This window comes from Lampris incognitus, chromosome 12 (genome assembly GCF_029633865.1).
Source record: "Lampris incognitus isolate fLamInc1 chromosome 12, fLamInc1.hap2, whole genome shotgun sequence".
Classification (NCBI taxonomy): domain Eukaryota; kingdom Metazoa; phylum Chordata; class Actinopteri; order Lampriformes; family Lampridae; genus Lampris; species Lampris incognitus.
Genome location: NC_079222.1, coordinates 48,817,062 through 48,835,627, shown reverse-complemented (window position 1 = coordinate 48,835,627; position 18,566 = coordinate 48,817,062). Strand labels below are relative to the sequence as shown.

General features: G+C 43.7%; 1 protein-coding gene across 2 annotated transcripts in view; it reads right to left on the bottom strand.

Moving 5' to 3' along the window:
- Window positions 1-18,566, bottom strand: part of xpo7 (exportin 7) — a 75,175-nt gene that overhangs the window by 13,906 nt on the left and 42,703 nt on the right. For both annotated transcript variants that reach the window (XM_056290296.1, XM_056290295.1), the window contains 13 exons: window positions 16,230-16,396; window positions 16,043-16,108; window positions 15,859-15,963; window positions 15,033-15,198; window positions 14,821-14,894; window positions 14,620-14,739; window positions 14,348-14,494; window positions 12,599-12,771; window positions 12,136-12,329; window positions 8,462-8,567; window positions 7,348-7,483; window positions 4,054-4,127; window positions 279-359 (listed from right to left, as the gene is read on the bottom strand). In XM_056290296.1, the coding sequence (XP_056146271.1) occupies window positions 279-359; window positions 4,054-4,127; window positions 7,348-7,483; window positions 8,462-8,567; window positions 12,136-12,329; window positions 12,599-12,771; window positions 14,348-14,494; window positions 14,620-14,739; window positions 14,821-14,894; window positions 15,033-15,198; window positions 15,859-15,963; window positions 16,043-16,108; window positions 16,230-16,396 (1,609 nt within the window). The remainder of the gene's footprint in view (window positions 1-278; window positions 360-4,053; window positions 4,128-7,347; window positions 7,484-8,461; window positions 8,568-12,135; window positions 12,330-12,598; window positions 12,772-14,347; window positions 14,495-14,619; window positions 14,740-14,820; window positions 14,895-15,032; window positions 15,199-15,858; window positions 15,964-16,042; window positions 16,109-16,229; window positions 16,397-18,566) is intronic.

The following is an 18,566-nucleotide window of genomic DNA, read 5'->3' as shown; positions in this document are numbered from 1 at the left end:
CAAAATCGAGATTGTTGTTGTTCTGTCTGTAGGCAAAGCAGCGGTCCTCCTGTGTGAGTTCTGGAGCTTTCATGTGTTGTATTACAGTAAACCCTGAACAATCTCTGGCAGACAGCTATGAGCGATGAATGTTTTTGCATTGGGGCGTTGTGAGATTAATGTCCCAGTGCTTGGGGGGGGTCTCAAACAGCAACCTGATTATCCAGGGGGGGGGGGGGTCGCGACTCGAAAAGGTTGAGAATCCTGCGAACAGAAAACACAATATACGTAAAGGATATCCTAAGGAGAGGTCATTGAGCAGCTGAAGGGTCTTGGAGGTAATTGGTTCACACTGGCCCCAGTACTTCAGATTGGTGATGCTGCGAAAAAGATCAGAAAAGACAAGAGAGGAATACGAAGCACTTTGTTACACCACTACTTGTTGCTTGGCTTGCAACAAAGGGGATATACGTGTGAATGTGAATAACTGGTCAACATAAAAGATTTCCTCTTGGAAACATGTCAATAAACTTTACTTATATTTAATTTAGTATTGTGTTCTGTGTAGTAGTCATATCAACATCCCGATCTCTCATAATACCTATAACCTTATCTTTAAATAATCATTAGCATGGGCTACCTTGCAGATAAGGAACCTTATAAGATGAAGACCTTGATTAAACTAGGCCTATATTATATAGCATGCAGACATCTGTTAAGTTGACAAAGAAGATAAGAAAACAAAATTCTCTTAATAATTGGATCATTTTTCATTTTGGGTGCCGTGGCAGCCCTCACAGTGATGTTACATCTGTAATGGGTAGAACATCTTCTAGATTATATAACTATTCCAGAACAAACACACAAACAATACACATCTAAACATATACTTGTCAAAACACATGCTTAGACAAACATACTCAAAAATTAAAAAATAAATACATGCTCATGGCCAAAAGTATGTGGACACCTGTATATCACACTGGCATGTGCTTGTTTAACATCTCCTTCGATAACCATGGGCTTTAATATGGAGTTGGTTCCCCCTTTGAGGTCTTTCCACTAGATTATGGAATATGGCTGTGGGGATTCGCTCCCATTAGCCATTGGGGAGAAGGCTTGGCTTGCAGTTGGGAGTTCCAGTTCATCCCACAGGTGTTGGATGGGGTTGAGGTCAGGGCTCTGTGCAGGCCAGTCAAGTTCTTCCGCACCAAATTCGACAAACCATATCTTTATGGACCTCGCTTTGCACACAGGGCATTGTTATGCTGAAACAGGAAAGGCCTTCCCAAAACTGTTACCACAAAGTTGAAAGTACACATTTCTCTAGAATGTCATTGTATGCTGTAGCATTAAGATTTCCCTACAATGGAAGACTCACGTGATGCAGTGAAGCTAGTAGATGCTAGCCAAAGGGTTAATTTTAAAACCTTTATAAACACCCAAAACCACTTTTAATTCAGTTGGACAACTATAGTATGCCCCCGAGACCCAGGAATAAACAACTAAAAAGTCAGCTAGTGAGCAAATCCCGACATTTGCAGAGAAAGTATTACTGGGACTGGTGACCAAGAAGCTCACATAATGGCGGCGCAGAAGACTCACTTATTCTTCAAGAGATAAGAAACGGTAATCAAGCCCTCTTCAGTAAACTTGACCCTAATTAATCAGTCTATCTCTGGACTGAAAACTATGCTGGATAAGCTGAACTCCTGCGTAACCGAGGCGGAGGAGCGTGTCGGCGTGACAGAGGACCAGTTGGTGGAGCTGGACTCTCTTATTATCAAGTTGATTAAGGAAAATGTCTTTTTAATGGAGAAAGTTGATCAACTGGAAAACTACAGCCGATGCAACAATATACATACACTACCGTTCAAAAGTTTGGGATCACCCAAACAATTTCGTGTTTTCCATGAAAAGTCACACTTATTCACCACCATATGTTGTGAAATGAATAGAAAATAGAGTCAAGACATTGACAAGGTTAGAAATAATGATTTGTATTTGAAATAAGATTTTTTTTACATCAAACTTTGCTTTCGTCAAAGAATCCTCCATTTGCAGCAATTACAGCATTGCAGACCTTTGGCATTCTAGCTGTTAATTTGTTGAGGTAATCTGGAGAAATTGCACCCCACGCTTCCAGAAGCAGCTCCCACAAGTTGGATTGGTTGGATGGGCACTTCTTTGAGCAGATTGAGTTTCTGGAGCATCACATTTGTGGGGTCAATTAAACGCTCAAAATGGCCGGAAAAAGAGAACTTTCATCTGAAACTCGACAGTCTATTCTTGTTCTTAGAAATGAAGGCTATTCCATGCGAGAAATTGCTAAGAAATTGAAGATTTCCTACACCGGTGTGTACTACTCCCTTCAGAGGACAGCACAAACAGGCTCTAACAGGTACTATTTAATGAAGATGCCAGTTGGGGACCTGTGAGGCGTCTGTTTCTCAAACTAGAGACTCTAATGTACTTATCTTCTTGCTCAGTTGTGCAACGCGGCCTCCCACTTCTTTTTCTACTCTGGTTAGAGCCTGTTTGTGCTGTCCTCTGAAGGGAGTAGTACACACCGGTGTAGGAAATCTTCAATTTCTTAGCAATTTCTCGCATGGAATAGCCTTCATTTCTAAGAACAAGAATAGACTGTCGAGTTTCAGATGAAAGTTCTCTTTTTCTGGCCATTTTGAGCGTTTAATTGACCCCACAAATGTGATGCTCCAGAAACTCAATCTGCTCAAAGAAGTGCCCATCCAACCAATCCAACTTGTGGGAGCTGCTTCTGGAAGCGTGGGGTGCAATTTCTCCAGATTACCTCAACAAATTAACAGCTAGAATGCCAAAGGTCTGCAATGCTGTAATTGCTGCAAATGGAGGATTCTTTGACGAAAGCAAAGTTTGATGTAAAAAAAATCTTATTTCAAATACAAATCATTATTTCTAACCTTGTCAATGTCTTGACTCTATTTTCTATTCATTTCACAACATATGGTGGTGAATAAGTGTGACTTTTCATGGAAAACACAAAATTGTTTGGGTGATCCCAAACTTTTGAACGGTAGTGTACATGTCATTAATCTACGGGAAAGCTGCAAGAGAAACAACCTTGTTTTTGCTAGCTGGATCCCAGCCACCCTGGGAAAAGAGCATTTCACTGAGCCCCTGAGAGTAGAGCAGGCACACTGGGCTTCTGCACTCCGTCCACTTGCAGACCAGAGACCGAGATCTGTCCTGATATGCCAGCTCAAATATTGAGATCGGGACAAAATCCTACATATCACCGCACAACAGTCCAGAGAGAATAAGGGTCCCATCATGTACAATAATAAGCCTGTGCTGTTTTTTCCCACCCTGAGCGCCAGCTTAATGAAATGCAGGAAGGAGTATGACCAAGTTAAGAGGGAGCTTCGATCTCGAATAGGAAGAGCTGGGTAACATCAGCATAGCAATGTTATGAGAAACCATGGGAGCGGATGATTGCACCAAGTGAGGTGGTGTATATTGAGAAGAGAAGGGGACCGAGCACTGACCCTTGAGGCACCCCTGTGGATAAGCTGTGTGGTTTGGACATGACGAGTCCATCAGAAGCTTGGAGACTGTTGCAACTGAGGACAGACAATTTCTACGTGCTATGCACTTCAGCACTTGGTGGTCTCGTTCTGTGAGCTTATGTGGCCTACTGCTTCAAGGGCTGAGCTGTTGTTGCTCCCAGAGTTTTCCACTTCAGAATAAGAATGCTGACAGTTGACCGAGGCAGCTCTAACAGGGAAGAAATTTGACCAACTGACTTGTCGGAAAGGTGAAATCCTATGACAGTGCCACGTTGAAAGTCACTGAGCTCTTCTGTATGACCCATTCTACTCCCAATGTTTGTCTATAGATACTGCATGGCTTGTGTGCTTGATTTCATGCGACCAGCAATGGATGTGGCTGTAACAGACAAATCCTCTTATTAGAAGGGGTGTCCACATACTTTTGGCAATATAGTGTATATACATCCATGCGCACACACTTGAATATCTGTAATTACACATTTGATGGACAGATACACTTAAATATTAATCTTGTAAAACTCACATTTTCCCAATAAAGACACTGAGCACCATGGTTTCATCATTCAGCCCCAGAACCTCTGATAGCCTCCTATAAAGCTGAAAGACAGTCACACGCATACTTACAGGTCACCTGAAGTCCAGTCCAATGTATATGAATAACAGATATAGCCAAACACACCTTTTTACGAACACTTGCAGCCATGTCCACATCTGCTATAATATCCTATATTTTAAAGATTTCATCCTTGGACAAAAAGGGGGACTAAAGTGGCTTTAGTTTGACCAGTTGTTATAAATCCTGTCCATCCATAATACTTTACTTCTTTGTAAATTTCTACAAATGAAAATTAGCTGTACTAAAGATGGATAGCACTTTGCAACAAAGACAAAAGGAAGGAAAATTTTCAAAAGAAATCATCATTAACTGTTCTGCAGTTAACGATGAAATTAAAGCATCAAGACTTGTTCTATGTTTTAAAGATCTGATCTTTGGACAAGGATTTTACCAACTGGTTAGGGTTATCAAATGGTTTGGATTTGACCAAAAAGATGATGGAAAGGAAGGACTGGCCAAAATAGAGCTAGTGGCATTATACAGTGTTATATACATTGGCTGCACATTACAAGTACACTGCCCATAAGCTATGCTCGCAAGCATCAAGCTTTAAAGTGAAAATTCACCAGTTTTTAACCTTATCTCTGTCTATCTGAGACAGGGATGGCACCTGAAAAACACCTGCAGTTGTTCCCAATCGTTTCTGCATCTCTGGGGCGGCAGTGAAACTAAGTTTCAAGTTTTTTTCCAGCTGCTAAGTGACTTATTGTGACGTCATTTGTCGGCCGGAAAAAACTACAGCCTAGCAGTGTTTCTAATACACTAAAACATGCTGTTCAACAAGCACATCCTTATTTTCTTGGCTAAGCCATGTTTCCGGTGGTGGAAATGACACCCAACACTAGCGCAGAGGATTTGATGGACGACGACAAAGAGGCTTACGCGTAATGTATTCTGGTACACGTTGGCACTGTGGGAAAGACTGTGAGCAGGAGAGCGCCGAATTCTCAGTCAATGTAGTACACACTGAGGACTTTATTGCTTCAATCGACTACATTATCCATCAGTACTTGTTGCACATAGTCAAAACCATTAGTGAAAGTTCCCTTTAAGGGTACAGTAAGGCAGAAGCAAGTACACATAGGGCTGTCACGATCATGAAATTTAAGTTGACGATTAATCGTCATACAATTAATCACGGTTAACGATTTAATTGGGTGTTGTTTTTTGTGCTCTCTCTCCCCCCCTTCTCCCCAATTGTACTTGGCCAATTACCCTATTTGCTGAGCCATCCCGGTCGCTGCTGCACCCCCTCTGCCAATCTGGGGAGGGCTGCAGACAAGTACATGCTTCCTCTGATACATTTCTTTGACTATATACCCCATTACACTGTTGGTTAACTGCACCATCTGGTACTGTCACGTTTATATTTAGACACTCGTCCGAAAGCTTCAGGAATAGCCAATCGCCGGGATGGAACTGCGGCGGTGGCTGTCTTTCCAAGTTCGGCGAACTGGGTGGGGTGGTGGATCCGTAGATGTTTTGTGGTATTAGCCCTTTTGATCGCCACCTTTTTGCTGCAAATCTGACAAATCACCTCCGTCAAGTTATCGGGCTCTCCTTTTTCATTTGGCTTAAAATCAACATGTGCCCACAGCAGTGCTGTGGTGTTTGCCTTTGCAGCTACATCCATGATGTTAATGTCAACAGATGCTCGTCGAAATGCAGTCATCGAATATTACAGAATAAGCGTCTCAAGATAAACAGTTTGCTGGCGCTAATTCACCAATCATGTTGCGCAACAAGATGACATCATTATAGAGCGCCAGTCAAACAAGAAATGGTGGAAAAAGACAGAAATACTGATGGAAATATGATATTTCTGTTAGTTTCATCCACCTGTTTTTATACAAATGAATGGAAACCATTCTGGCGATTATGCAAAATCTTCGCGGTTAGGTCAAATGTGCCATTACACCATCGCAGAAGGGGCGCAACAAGACGGCGTCATTGAAAGAGCGCCAGTCAAACAACAAACGGTGGAAAACAATGTGGAAATAGTGTTGGAAATATGACATTTCTGTTAGTTTCATCCAGCCATTTTTATAAAAATGAATGGAAAAGATTTTGACAATTATGTAAAATGATCGCCGTCCGGTCAAATAATCGCAGTCGGGTAATAATCATGTAAAAATGTAATAATTGTGACAGCCCTAAGTACACATGGAAAATGAGCAACATGAGATCATCAAGTTGGGGCAGAGCTAGACGTCTATGAATGGGGATGCCATTCTAAAGTCAGAGAGATTGCTCAGGACACAGAGGGTTGTAGAGATAATGGAGCCCATCTTATACTTGGAATTGGCTAGGCTAATTACAATTTGTAGGCTCTTTCCTCATGTTGGTAAATGTGAGGATGCCGACCTTCCATTATCCAAACCGCTTATCCTGCTCTCAGGGTCGCGGGATGCTGGAGCCTATCCCAGCAGTCATTGGGCAGCAAGCGGGGAGATACCCTGGACAGGCCGCCAGGCCATCATAGGACTGGAACTAGGATTCCGACCTAGTTCTTAAAATTCAGAAACCATTTTAGCACTGCCTTTCCTACTTGCCCTGAGTCGACTTATTTTGGCAGGGGATGTTATAAGCTCATTACCGAATTTACAGTATCAGTCAATACGAGGATACAGCATCTTATTTGGCAACGCCTGCTAGCGCCAACTATAATAACCCGTTTACTCAACTCATACTACAAGGTTTCGTCTGCTGAGGATCTGATCAATAAAACTTTGAGTCAAGCTCGGTAGTAAAATTACTTTGAGGGTAAAGATGAGCTAAAAACTAACCAGAGAGACACATGTGGAGGTAACTAGTGATTCTACATTCCACCACTTATCTGGGCCATTCACATTTTGTAGTTTCTGTTCAGAGCAAAGAGAACAAATTTGGTCAGTTAGAATGCTTGTTGAATTACACTGTGTTAAGCTAAACAATGGTAAAACGACACACAAACACACACGCACACACCAGTAGTACCAGACTGAGTACCCTCTGCTTCCATACAAAATGCTGTGGTCAGCACTATACAATGCAACAAAAAAAGACTCCCATCACCAGTGGTTAGTTTAGAGGGACAGAGCGAGGGGAAATGACAAGGCATAAGCCAGTGCAGGGGCTAGCTTAGCAGTGGATTCCTATGACGGATACATGCTGCTAACAAATAATATTAAAAAACAAAAACTCATTAGTGGGAGTATTTACCTTGGAGGATTTTTGCACCTGGTCACCAATGTAGATCTTTCGAAACTGCTCAAAAAAGCTGAGCATGGCGAGTTCTAGTCGCTCGTTCCCGGCCCGGGCGAGCCGAGAGTCTGTCAGATTCATCAGCTGGAGCACCCTGAAACACACACACACACACACACACACACACACACACACACACACACACAAGCATACTTTAACTGGATTTATGGTTAGGGCATCAGTACATTTGCGACCTTCATCTTTCTTTTTTACTGGATTATCCCTCCCTTTTTCTCCCCAATTGCATCCAGCCAATTACCCCACTCTTCCAAACCGTCCCGGTCGCTGCTCCACCCCTTCTGCTGATCTGGGGAGGGCTGCAGACTACCACATGCCTCCTCCGATACATGTGGAGTCACCAGCTGCTTCTTTTCACCTGGCAGTGAGGAGTTTCGCCAGGGGGACGTAGCACGTGGGAGGATCACGCTATTCCCCCCAGTTCCCCCTCCCCCTGAACATGCACCCCGACTGACCAAAGGGGGCGCTAGTGCAGTGATCAGGACATGTACCCACATCCAGCTTCCCACCCACAGACCAACCAATTGTGTCTGTAGGGACGCCCAACCAAGCCGGAGGTAACACAGGGATTGGAACTGGTGATCCCCATGTTGGTAGGCAATGGAATAGTACCAACATCTTTCAACGCTTGTTTCCTAGTGGGCAGTGGCTCGTTTACAAACAAATTACATAGGAGTAAAAAAAAAAATATATATATATATATATATAATATATGTATATGTAGGTGTGAATGTGTGTATGTGTGTGTACACACACACACACACACATAAGCGAAAGGAGAAAATCTTGCATACTAAAACTCTCAATATGTATTCACATTCACTACTTGTTTTGTTTTGTGCTGTTCTATTTTTCAGCCCTGTGTTGTGAATATTGCGTCAGCTCCTTCGTCCTTGCTACTGTTTGGTTTCATGTGATATGATGCTCTCAGATAGCCTACCCTGCTGCACCAATGGGCGGTGGTAACACAGATCTAGTTGGCGCTGTTGAGGTTTTGGAGGTGTGCACATCTGCAGAACCTTTGCCGTTCAGCATACATTCTTTTAATCCTTACCGACATACTAGTTCTCCATCCATGGCATCCTGCTCATCTGTACTGGCAAACGACACTCGACCCCCAATTACTGCCCCGATTATATACACCAACCATGTTAACCGACCTGCAAAAAAAAAAAAGAGAAAAGAAAAAAGTTTTTCTTCTTAAAGATATTAAGACACTTAAGTAAAATCTACTTGACAACAAACAAGGATCTGATAATCACAGGCATTCTCGACTTTCTTTCTTTTTCCGGCTTTTTCTCCCTTTTTTCTCCCCAGTTGTACTTAGCCAATTATCCCACTCTTCCGAGCCGTCCCAGTCGCTGCTCCACCCCCTCTGCCAATGCGAGGTGGGCTGCAGACTACCACATGCCTCCTCCAATGCATAATAATAATAATAATAATAATAATAATAATAATAACAGCATTTTATTTGTGGGCGCCTTTCAGAGCACTCAAGGGCACCTTACAGAACGCAGTAAAAAACAAGCAGCACTGTATCAGACAGCATAAAATCAAAACAAAACAGGGTAGACAATAAAAAGGTAATACAACAGATAAGTATAAAATCATCATCTGCACAAAACTCAATGAAGCGTGTATCAGACTGAATATGCCAGTTTGAAAAGGTGGGTTTTGAGATGGGATGTGAAGGCTGAAAGAGAGTCAATGTTGTGAATGTCTTGTGGGAGAGAGTTCCATAGGCAGGTGGCAGAACAACTGAAGGCTGTAGTCTCCGTGGTAGTCAAGCGGGCCGTTGGTGTAGTGAGTTGGAGAGCAGAAGAGGGTCTGAGTTCGGGAGGGCGTGTGGATATGACGAAGTTCAGAAACATACGAAGGAGCTACGTTATTAAGGGCCTTAAAGGTGAGGAGCAGGATCTTTATTCAACACAGTATTTAACAGGGAGCCAATTGCTGAAGAACAGGAGTGATATGATCTATGGAAGGAGTTCTGGTAATGATATGGGCAGCTGAATTCTGGACCAATTGAAGTTTATGAAGACACTTTCAGGGAAGACCAAAGAGTCCAAGAGGATTACAGTAGTCAATATGGGATGTAACCAGGGTGTGGGTGAGTATGGCGGTGCTGTTAGGTGTAAGAGATGGGCGAAGACGATTAATATTGCCTACGTTTCTAGAAGTATGCAGTCCGAGTAACATTGTTGATGTGAGCTTCAAAAGATAATGTGCTGTCCAGGATGACACCCAGGCTCTTAACCTGAGGCAATGGAGGAACTATAGAATTGTCAATAATCAGAGAAAAACTATCAGGTCTGGCCAAAGTAGATTTAGTTCAAACTAGGAGGACCTCAGTTTTATCACTAATAAGTTTGAGGAAGTGGTATGAAAACCAGAATTTCTACTAAACAGTCAGAAAGGGAAGTGGGCAGAAGAGTGGAGGTAGGCTTGGTGGATAGATAAAGCTGGGTGTCATCGGTGTAGCAGGGAAATTGAATGTCAAATTCCCTGAAAATGTGGCCAAGAAGTAGTAGGTAAATAACAAATTGGAGGGGTTCCAATACAGAGCCCTGGGGAACACCGGTAGTAACAGGAAAGGACTGTGATCTCAAACTTTTAAGTTTAACAAACTGAGTGCGGCCAGAGAGTTATGATCTAAACCAGTCAAGGGGGGTGCCAGTTATTCCAATGGAAGCTAACCTTTCTAGGAGGATGTTATGTGAGATGATATCAAAGGCTGCACTCAGATCAAGGAGGACAAGTATGGTTAAGAGCCCAGAGTCAGCTGCCATCAACAGATCATTAGTGATTTTCACCAAGACTGTCTCCGTACTGTGCATGGAGCGAAAACCAGACTGGAATTGTTCAAACAGATTGTTGTTAGTCAAGTGAGCGTGTACCTCAGATGCGACTGTTCTTTCAAGTGTTTTAGAAAGAAGGGTAAATTTGAGATTGGGCGAAAATTATTCAAATTGTTGGGGTCTGCACCAGGTTTCTTGAGTATTGAAGTTATTGCAGCTGTTTTGAGAGATGAGGGAACAACACCAGAGGTAAGGGAGGAATGTAGGATATCAGTTATTAAAGAGGATAGAGAAGGTAGATATGCTTTTACTAAATGAGTAGGAAGAGGGGCTAACTGACAGGAAGATGATTTGGATTTGCGAATAAGATCAGATATTTCAGCAACAGCTGGGAGTTTAAAACTAGATAGTGAAGAAGAGAGGGGAACATAGAAGGGTGAATAAGATTAACTGTATGCAGTATTGTTCGACAAGGTTAATTACTGATGAATATTTTCAATTTTGGCATTAAAAATGGTCATGGAGGCATTACATTGAGCAATTGAACACAGGTAAGGTGCAAGACTGTCCAGTGGCCGTAAAATATTGTTTACCATGGAAAACAGGGTTCTAGTGTTCCCTTCGCCTGATCTAATTAAATTTGCATAATAAGATGATTTAGCTGTGGACAGAGCCTCCTTATAATGACGTATGTGGTCGTTATACATGTCTTTATGAACAACAAGGCCAGTTTTCGTGTAAAGGGGTTCCAGGCGACGGCCTTTAGCTTTAAGCTGGCATAGTGCAGGTGTAAACCAAGGGGCAGAGTGGGTAAAGGAAACAAATGGGGTTTTTAAAGGAGAAAGATCGTTTAAAAGACTATAAAGGCCATCATTGTAATGAGAGACGAGTTCATCTGGGGTGGATAAATTATCTTTGCTGGGGAGGTTATCAATTCCACTAGTAAGAGCATATAAATCAATATTCTTAATGTTACGGAACGAGATGGAGCATGAAAAATTTGTTTTGGATCCTGTTAAGTTAATATCGCAAGACACTAACTTGTGGTCGGAAACGGGCAAATCACATGCATTGCAATTAAGAGGAGTTACACCAGAGCAGCAAATCAGATCAACTATGTGTCCTTTGGAGTGCGTAGGAAAATCAATATATTGCTGTAATCCAAAACTTTCCAGGCATGATGTAAAATCCCTTGAGTGTATTGTGGACATTGTCCATGTATATATTAAAATCACCCAGCAATATTACATTAGGGGACAAAGAACATAAGAAGGTTAGGAGAACAGAAAGTTCATTTAAGAAATCGTTGTTGGGCTTCGGTGGTCGATAAACAGTGGCTAGTATAGTAGGCTTTGGTCCATTGATTTGTAGGGCAATGGACTCGAATGAAAAAGGCACAGGCACAGTTATGGAAGAAACTTTCCACTTTTCACATGTGGAGTCACCAGCTGCTTCTTTTCACCTGACAGTGAGGAGTTTCACCAGCGGGACACAGCACGTGCAAAGCTCACGCTATTCCTTCCAGTTCCCCCTCCCCCCCGCACAGGTGCCCCAACTGACCAGAGGAGGCGTTAGTGCAGCGACCAGGACACATACCCACATCCGGCTTCCCACCCACAGACATGGTCAATTGTGTCTGTAGGGACACCCGACCAAGCCGGAGGTGTTGGTAGGCAACTGAATAGACCGCTACACTACCCGGATGCCCGTTTACATGGTTTTGTATCTGTGCTTCAAACATTGGTCTATTGAGCTAAATATATCACTCGTAATCCAAGAGCACTTCCACCTGTTAGACAAATAACATGTTCAGAAATGTTTTGTTTTAAAGCCTAGACCTTTATTACTATTTCTATTTAAAAATGAAAATGAAAAAGCAAACGCCTCTTGCCAATCCGTCCAATGAGATGTTAATGTGTACAACACATACCCTCCTGTACAGTGATGTCTGCAGTACTGGAGTTGGTGGACTGTAGTAGTTCCTGGTAGGTCTGAGCTGCCTGGTCGAACAGTTGGACCAACAGAGCACACGTCTTCTCATATTCACACCTCCCTATCGTGGACAACTGGTCTAACTGCTGTTGAACCAAGCCAGCATCATCTAGAGGATCTTCTAAGCCGTCTCTGTTGAACACACAAACATTTGGATAGACAGTTAAGTAACAACACATTATCCCAATTCCCCAAAATATTGTCTTCTAAAAAGCTGCCCCCAAAAGCACTGACATAATGTATAAGGAATTAGAATATTTGACATAGTTTAAATGATAGCAGGTCTAATCTGGACAGGAATTTAGATGAGGGCAATCAATTTCATTGCATGTCATTTTTCTATGCTAGTAGTGAGTGAGTGATAGAGAAAGTATATTATCCTTGTAGAGTAGATTTGTTACCTGAGGATCAAATGGACTGATTCCAGGCGTGATGTGATGTAGGCCTTGGTGACTTCAGGGGTGTACGTCTCCAGCAGATGAGGCTCCGTGGCTTTAACGTAAGGGACGGATGCTGCCAGACGTTGCCAAAGGCTCAGCAGGTAGTGAACACTGTTGGGAGCAAACTCCCAATGCTGAAAAATATGAACGAGACAGACGTGAGTATTGTTGGAATTTTCCTTCAGTTATACCATCTCTAAAGAGACAATCTTACACGTGTTTGATTTCCATAAAAAAAGTTTTCTTTTGTACTTTAAAGCCGACATCCATCCATTATCCGAACCGCTTATCCTAATTAGGGTTGCGGGGATGCTGGAGCCTACCCCAGCAGTCATTGGGCAGCTGGCGGGGAGACACCCTGGACATGCCGCCAGTCCATCACAGGGCACACACATTCCCACCTAGGGACAATTTAGTAAAGCCGATTCACCGAACTACCATCACCACCACCACCATGAACTACTCAGGGAAGTTAAAGCAACAATCCTGAAGATTTACATGGAAACAAACATGGTATTTGATGGATTCTATTGCTTTTATCTATCTTAAGAGTTTTTGTTCTATTTTGTTTGTTTGTTTTTTCTCCCCAATGGTACTTGGCCAATTACCCCACTCTTCTGAGTCATCCCGGTCTCTGCTCCACCCCCTCTGCCGAACCAGGAAGGGCTGCAGACTACCACATGCCTCCTTCGATGCATATGGAGTCACTAGCCGCTTCTTTTCACCTGACAGTGAGCAGTTTCACCGGGGGGACATAGCACATGGGAGGATCACGCTATTCCCCCAGTCCCCCCCCCCGAACAGAACCGACCAGAGGAGGCGCTAGTGCAGCGATCAGGACACACACCCACATCCGGCTTCCCACAGACATGGCCAATTGTGTCTGTAGGGATGCCCGACTAAGCTGGAGGTAACACAGGGATTCGAAACCAAAGATCCCCGTGTTGGTAGGCAACAGAATAGACCGCCACGCCACCTGGATGCCCATCTATCTTGTAGTTAGAGCTGGACAACATGTTGTATCATAACTGTAATATTCCTGTTCTATCGTCACAATTTTTTCCTAAATAAACAGAATATTCAGACCAGTTCACTTCGCACTTCCATCTTTATTTTCACCCTACATTGCACATTGCTACGTCATCAACAGTAGTCAATTGGGCGAGACCAAAATATCCTCAGGATATTGCACCCCCCTTCTTTTGAAAACAAAACGGGTACAGCCGCCAACTCAAATTACAGAAAATATGAATTTCACACATTTTCAAAATGATTCAATTTACAAGGCAACTATATCTACCAAATGTGCATGAGCACTGTATCACTGAGGGAAATATAAGGGACATTATGTCAATATCAAGTTACACATCAGCAAATAATCTTGATAGTACCCAGTACCGGTGTGGGAAGATGGCGGCACGAACTTACTAAATTAATTAATTAATTAGTAATTAACAAATGAATAAATCCGACAATGTTTGATTAATTTCCTCAAGTAAAATCCCCATTAAGTGGCAGAAAATCTGAAACCACACTGCAAGTAACATTTTGTTGACCTCAAACTGAAACTGGTACAATAATCTTATGCTATACTCATCTCTGATGCCAAGCCCTAATGAAGATGGCGTGCTAGTAAATAAATAAGTAAATATGTAAGTAAGTACGCCTGAATAATGTTTGCTTTCTGGACACTAGGTTGCACACACTCGCCTGCAGACTGGTGACAGTGAAGTTGGCTATGAGGCGTATGACTTCAGGGTAGTTCTCTACTTTGACCAACTCCCCCAGTTGGTAGTTGCTCTTCAGCCTCGCCAGCAGACGACAGAATTCGTGGTAGTTGTTTGGGTCTGGCAGACACTACAGAGCATAGGACACAAGTCAAAAACAATTAGCTTGGCTGTTGTCACACCGAGTTTGTGCAGTCAAAATCTTCTCGTTATGAAAGAGATATCATCTACACACACACTTGGGTGTGTACTTACTTGAGGGTTTGCTAGTATCCTTTTAACGCCGTCCACAAGGTGTGAAAGGAATTTTGCTCGTTCCGCGTTGTTGAAAAGTGACCTCCGGACTGACGCTATTTGAACAAGACATGACAACACCTGGGGGACACACAAAACAAACGTCAATCTCCCTCTTCACCATTACATAGCTCTTCACAGTGATGTGCCTCCGTTACTTACCAACGGGGAAAGAGATGGCGGGATGGAATGGTATAAATTGAAAAATAGCTGTAGGGTAGATGAATCGAGAAACGCTGTGGGGCACAAGAAAAGAACCACCGTCAAAACTGAATAGTGATCAGGCTGCAGACAAAAAATGAGCTTGTGTCAGATCATTCTTTTTGACGACCAGCTTTCTCGTCGTTAGCCACCGTATCTTTTGTGACGGCTACCTGATCTCCAGGAAGTGGGGATCTGTACAGTGCAAAGGTCATCTGACGATTCATCCGTAGAAGTTCCTATGAAGTCATAGTTTAGGCAGTTGTAGCTCAACTTGAGCAACTGCATTAGCAGGCCATGCTGAGACTCATCGTTAAGGTTCAGGTTTTTTCCTGATGCCTAAAGAATCAGACAGAACAACCGATGACAAACACACACACACACACACACACACACACACACACACACACACACACACACACACACACACACACACAGATAATTAAAACAGTTACACGTATCAAAACTGTCAGCTCAAAACAACTGGTCAACCTGAAGCATTTTTCATCTCCCTAATGTTTTTTTTTTTTAATTTTCCCCCATTTTCTCCCCAACTGTATCTGGCCAATTACCCCACTCTCCGAGCCATCCCGGTTGCTGCTCCACCCCCTCTGCTGATCCAGGGAGTGCTGCAGACTACCACATGCCTCCATACATGTGGAGTCACCAGCCGCTTCTTTTCACCTGACAATGAGGAGTTTCAACAAGGGGACGTAGCGCGTGGGAGGATCATGCTCCCCCCCCCCCGAACAGGCGCCCCGACCGACTAGAGGAGGCGCTCGTACAGCGACCAGGACACATACCCACACCCGGCTTCCCACCCACAGACACGGCCAACTGTGTCTGCAGGAACGCCCGACCAAGCCGGAGGTAACACGGGGCTTCGAACCGGCGATCCCCGTGTTGGTAGGCAACGGAATAGACCACCATGCTACCCAGACGCCTCATCTCCCTAATGTTAAAACTTGTTTCCCTTGACGTATCCCTTAACAAACATACCTGTTTGAGCAAGTTGCAGGAGAGGGTGAAAATGTCAAAAAGGGAAGAATCCCTGAACGATGAGGCTATTTTTCTATGCTTGATCAGGGGGTGTGTTGTGTCCGCCTATGGATAAAAAGTAGAAGTTTAAAATACTAGAAACTACACAGAAGACACAAGGCGAGAGAAAGAAGGATGAGAGTACCTGGTTGATCTCATTGGTTAGCTGGGAGAGAATGGTGACTCCTATAATACAATGCTCCACACTATCCTGTGAACAAACCAAATATAATGAAGACTCTGTCATTACTCCGTCTCAAACACAGACACGTCTCAAACAGACCCCCGGCTCGATGGGAAACACTTACACTGAAGGATTAAAACACACATACCTGTAGAAAGCGTGTAACATCAGCAATAACATTTCGGAAGATGTAATTGTCCTTCTGACAGTCAAACCAGCCTAACTTGGTGATCCTGGCGTAGAGCTGGATCAGAGCTTGGGTCACAAAGGCAGCTAGCTTTGGCCGTGTTGCCAGATAATTCAGCACATAGTTCCCTGTATAAGGGAAAATAAATAATTGCATTTACTTTATATTTACAACAGACTTAAAATGTTTAACTTAAGTTGTAAAAGGTTTAGAAACCACCTTAAAGTTAATGTCTAATCTACTCTGTTCTTTTTAAGAGGTGGTAGCACATCAACACATTTAAAGCTTATAGAGTAATGCTGCTGGTCAATGATTAGTCAAGAGCTTGGAAGAAGAATCATGTCACTGTTGCTCTTAAAAAAATGTATTCAACTTTTACTGCCACACTGCACTTGATCATCTTTACTTTTGCTGTAAATCACAGTACTGTAAATTCGTCATCATCAAGATGGCGCCACGGATGGTAGCCTCGGTTCTGCACTCTCTACTTTTTGTGCTTTTGTTCATTTAGTTTCCAGCACCTACTCACTGATCACATACAGCAGGGAAGAACGTTTAAACCTCCAACTGTCCACTGGACAAACTGAACATACTTTTTTTTACCGACTTTAACTGAACGTTTTAACAAAAGTCTTGCCGAGCTTCTGGCTCTGTGCAGGCTTCAATGGAGACACCAACGGGGGAGGTAATCCAATGTGCTTGTCAAACTACGGCAGTGGGGATTTCGAACCGAGTTCCTGTCAATCCACCTGGCAAATGTCTGCTGTCTGGCCAACAAGATGGATGAACTCCTACTCCTAAACAGAACAAAATCTGACTTTTCCAGGCTGCTGACCTGTGCCTCACTAAAACCTGGCTTATGATTATATACCGGACAGTACACTTCATCTGCCGCAGTTCCAACTTTTCTGAGCGGATCGCGAAACGAAGCTATTGGGGAAAAAACAGGTTGACGTCATATGCTTCTACGTAAACTAAGGTTGGTGTACAGATGTCACAGTGATGAAGAAATCATGCAGCCCTCACTTAAAGACCTTTTTCACTGACTGTAAACCATTTTATTCACCGTGGAAATTTTCATTCTTTATTCTGGTCTGTGTCCATATCCCACCCCAGGCCTGTGTTAAACTCATCCCCAACCCGGAGGGGGCAATCCACCATTTTCCGGGAGAGAACCATGGCCTCAGACTTGGAGGTACTGACGCTCATCCCGGCCATTTCACACTCAGCTGCAAGCAGCCCCAGTGTGTGCTGGAGGTCACGTTCTGATGAAGCCAACAAAACCACATCATCTGCGAAGAACAGAGATGCAATTCTGAGGTTTCCAAAACAGACACACTCTTCACCTTGGCTGCGCCTTGAGATCCTGTCCATGAATATCACAAACAGAATGGGGGACAAGGGACAACCTTAGTGGAATCCAACACCTACCAAAAACGTGTTTGTGCCGAGAATACGGACACAGCTCTCACTTTGGTTATACAAGGACCAGATGGCTTGTAGCAACTGCCCTGGTAACCCATACTACCGCAGTACACCCCCCCCCACCCCCAACAGAGTGCCCCGGAGTACACAGTCGTAAGCCTTCTCCAAGTCCACAAAACACATGTAGAAGGGCTCGTCAAACTCCAATGCCTCCTTCAGCACTACTGCAAAGGTAAAGAGTTGGTCCGTTGTTCCACGGCCAGGACGGAATCTGCATTGCTCCTCCTGGATCTGAGGTTCAACAATTGGTCAGAGCCTCCTTTCCAGCACCCTACCGTAGACTTTCCCAGTGAAGCTGAGCAGTGTGATGCCCTGACAATTGGAGCACACCCTCTGGTCCCCTTTTTTAAATATGGGAACCACCATCCCAGTCTGCCACTCCCCAGGTACTGTCCCAAAACTCTACGCGACACTGAAGAGGTGTGTCAGCCAAAACAGCCCAACAATGTCTAGAGCCTTCAGCACCTCAAGGCGAAGCTCATCCACACCCGGCGCCTTGCCACCAAGGAGCTTCTTAATTACCTCAGAGACCTCTGCCAGGAATATGGGTGGGGTTTCCCCCGAGTCTTCAGACTCTACCTCCTCCACTGAAGACGTGTTAGCCGGGTTCAGGAGCTCCTCAAAGTGTTCTTTCCACCACCCAACAACATTCTCAGTCCAGGTCAGCAGTTCCCCTCCCTGGCTAAACACCGCCTGAGTCAAGCCCTGCTTCTCCTCCCTGAATCGCCAGATAGTTTGCCAGAACTCCCTTGTGGCCAACAGAAAATCCTCCTCCATAGCCTTGTCGAACTCCTCCCACACCTTAGGTTTTGC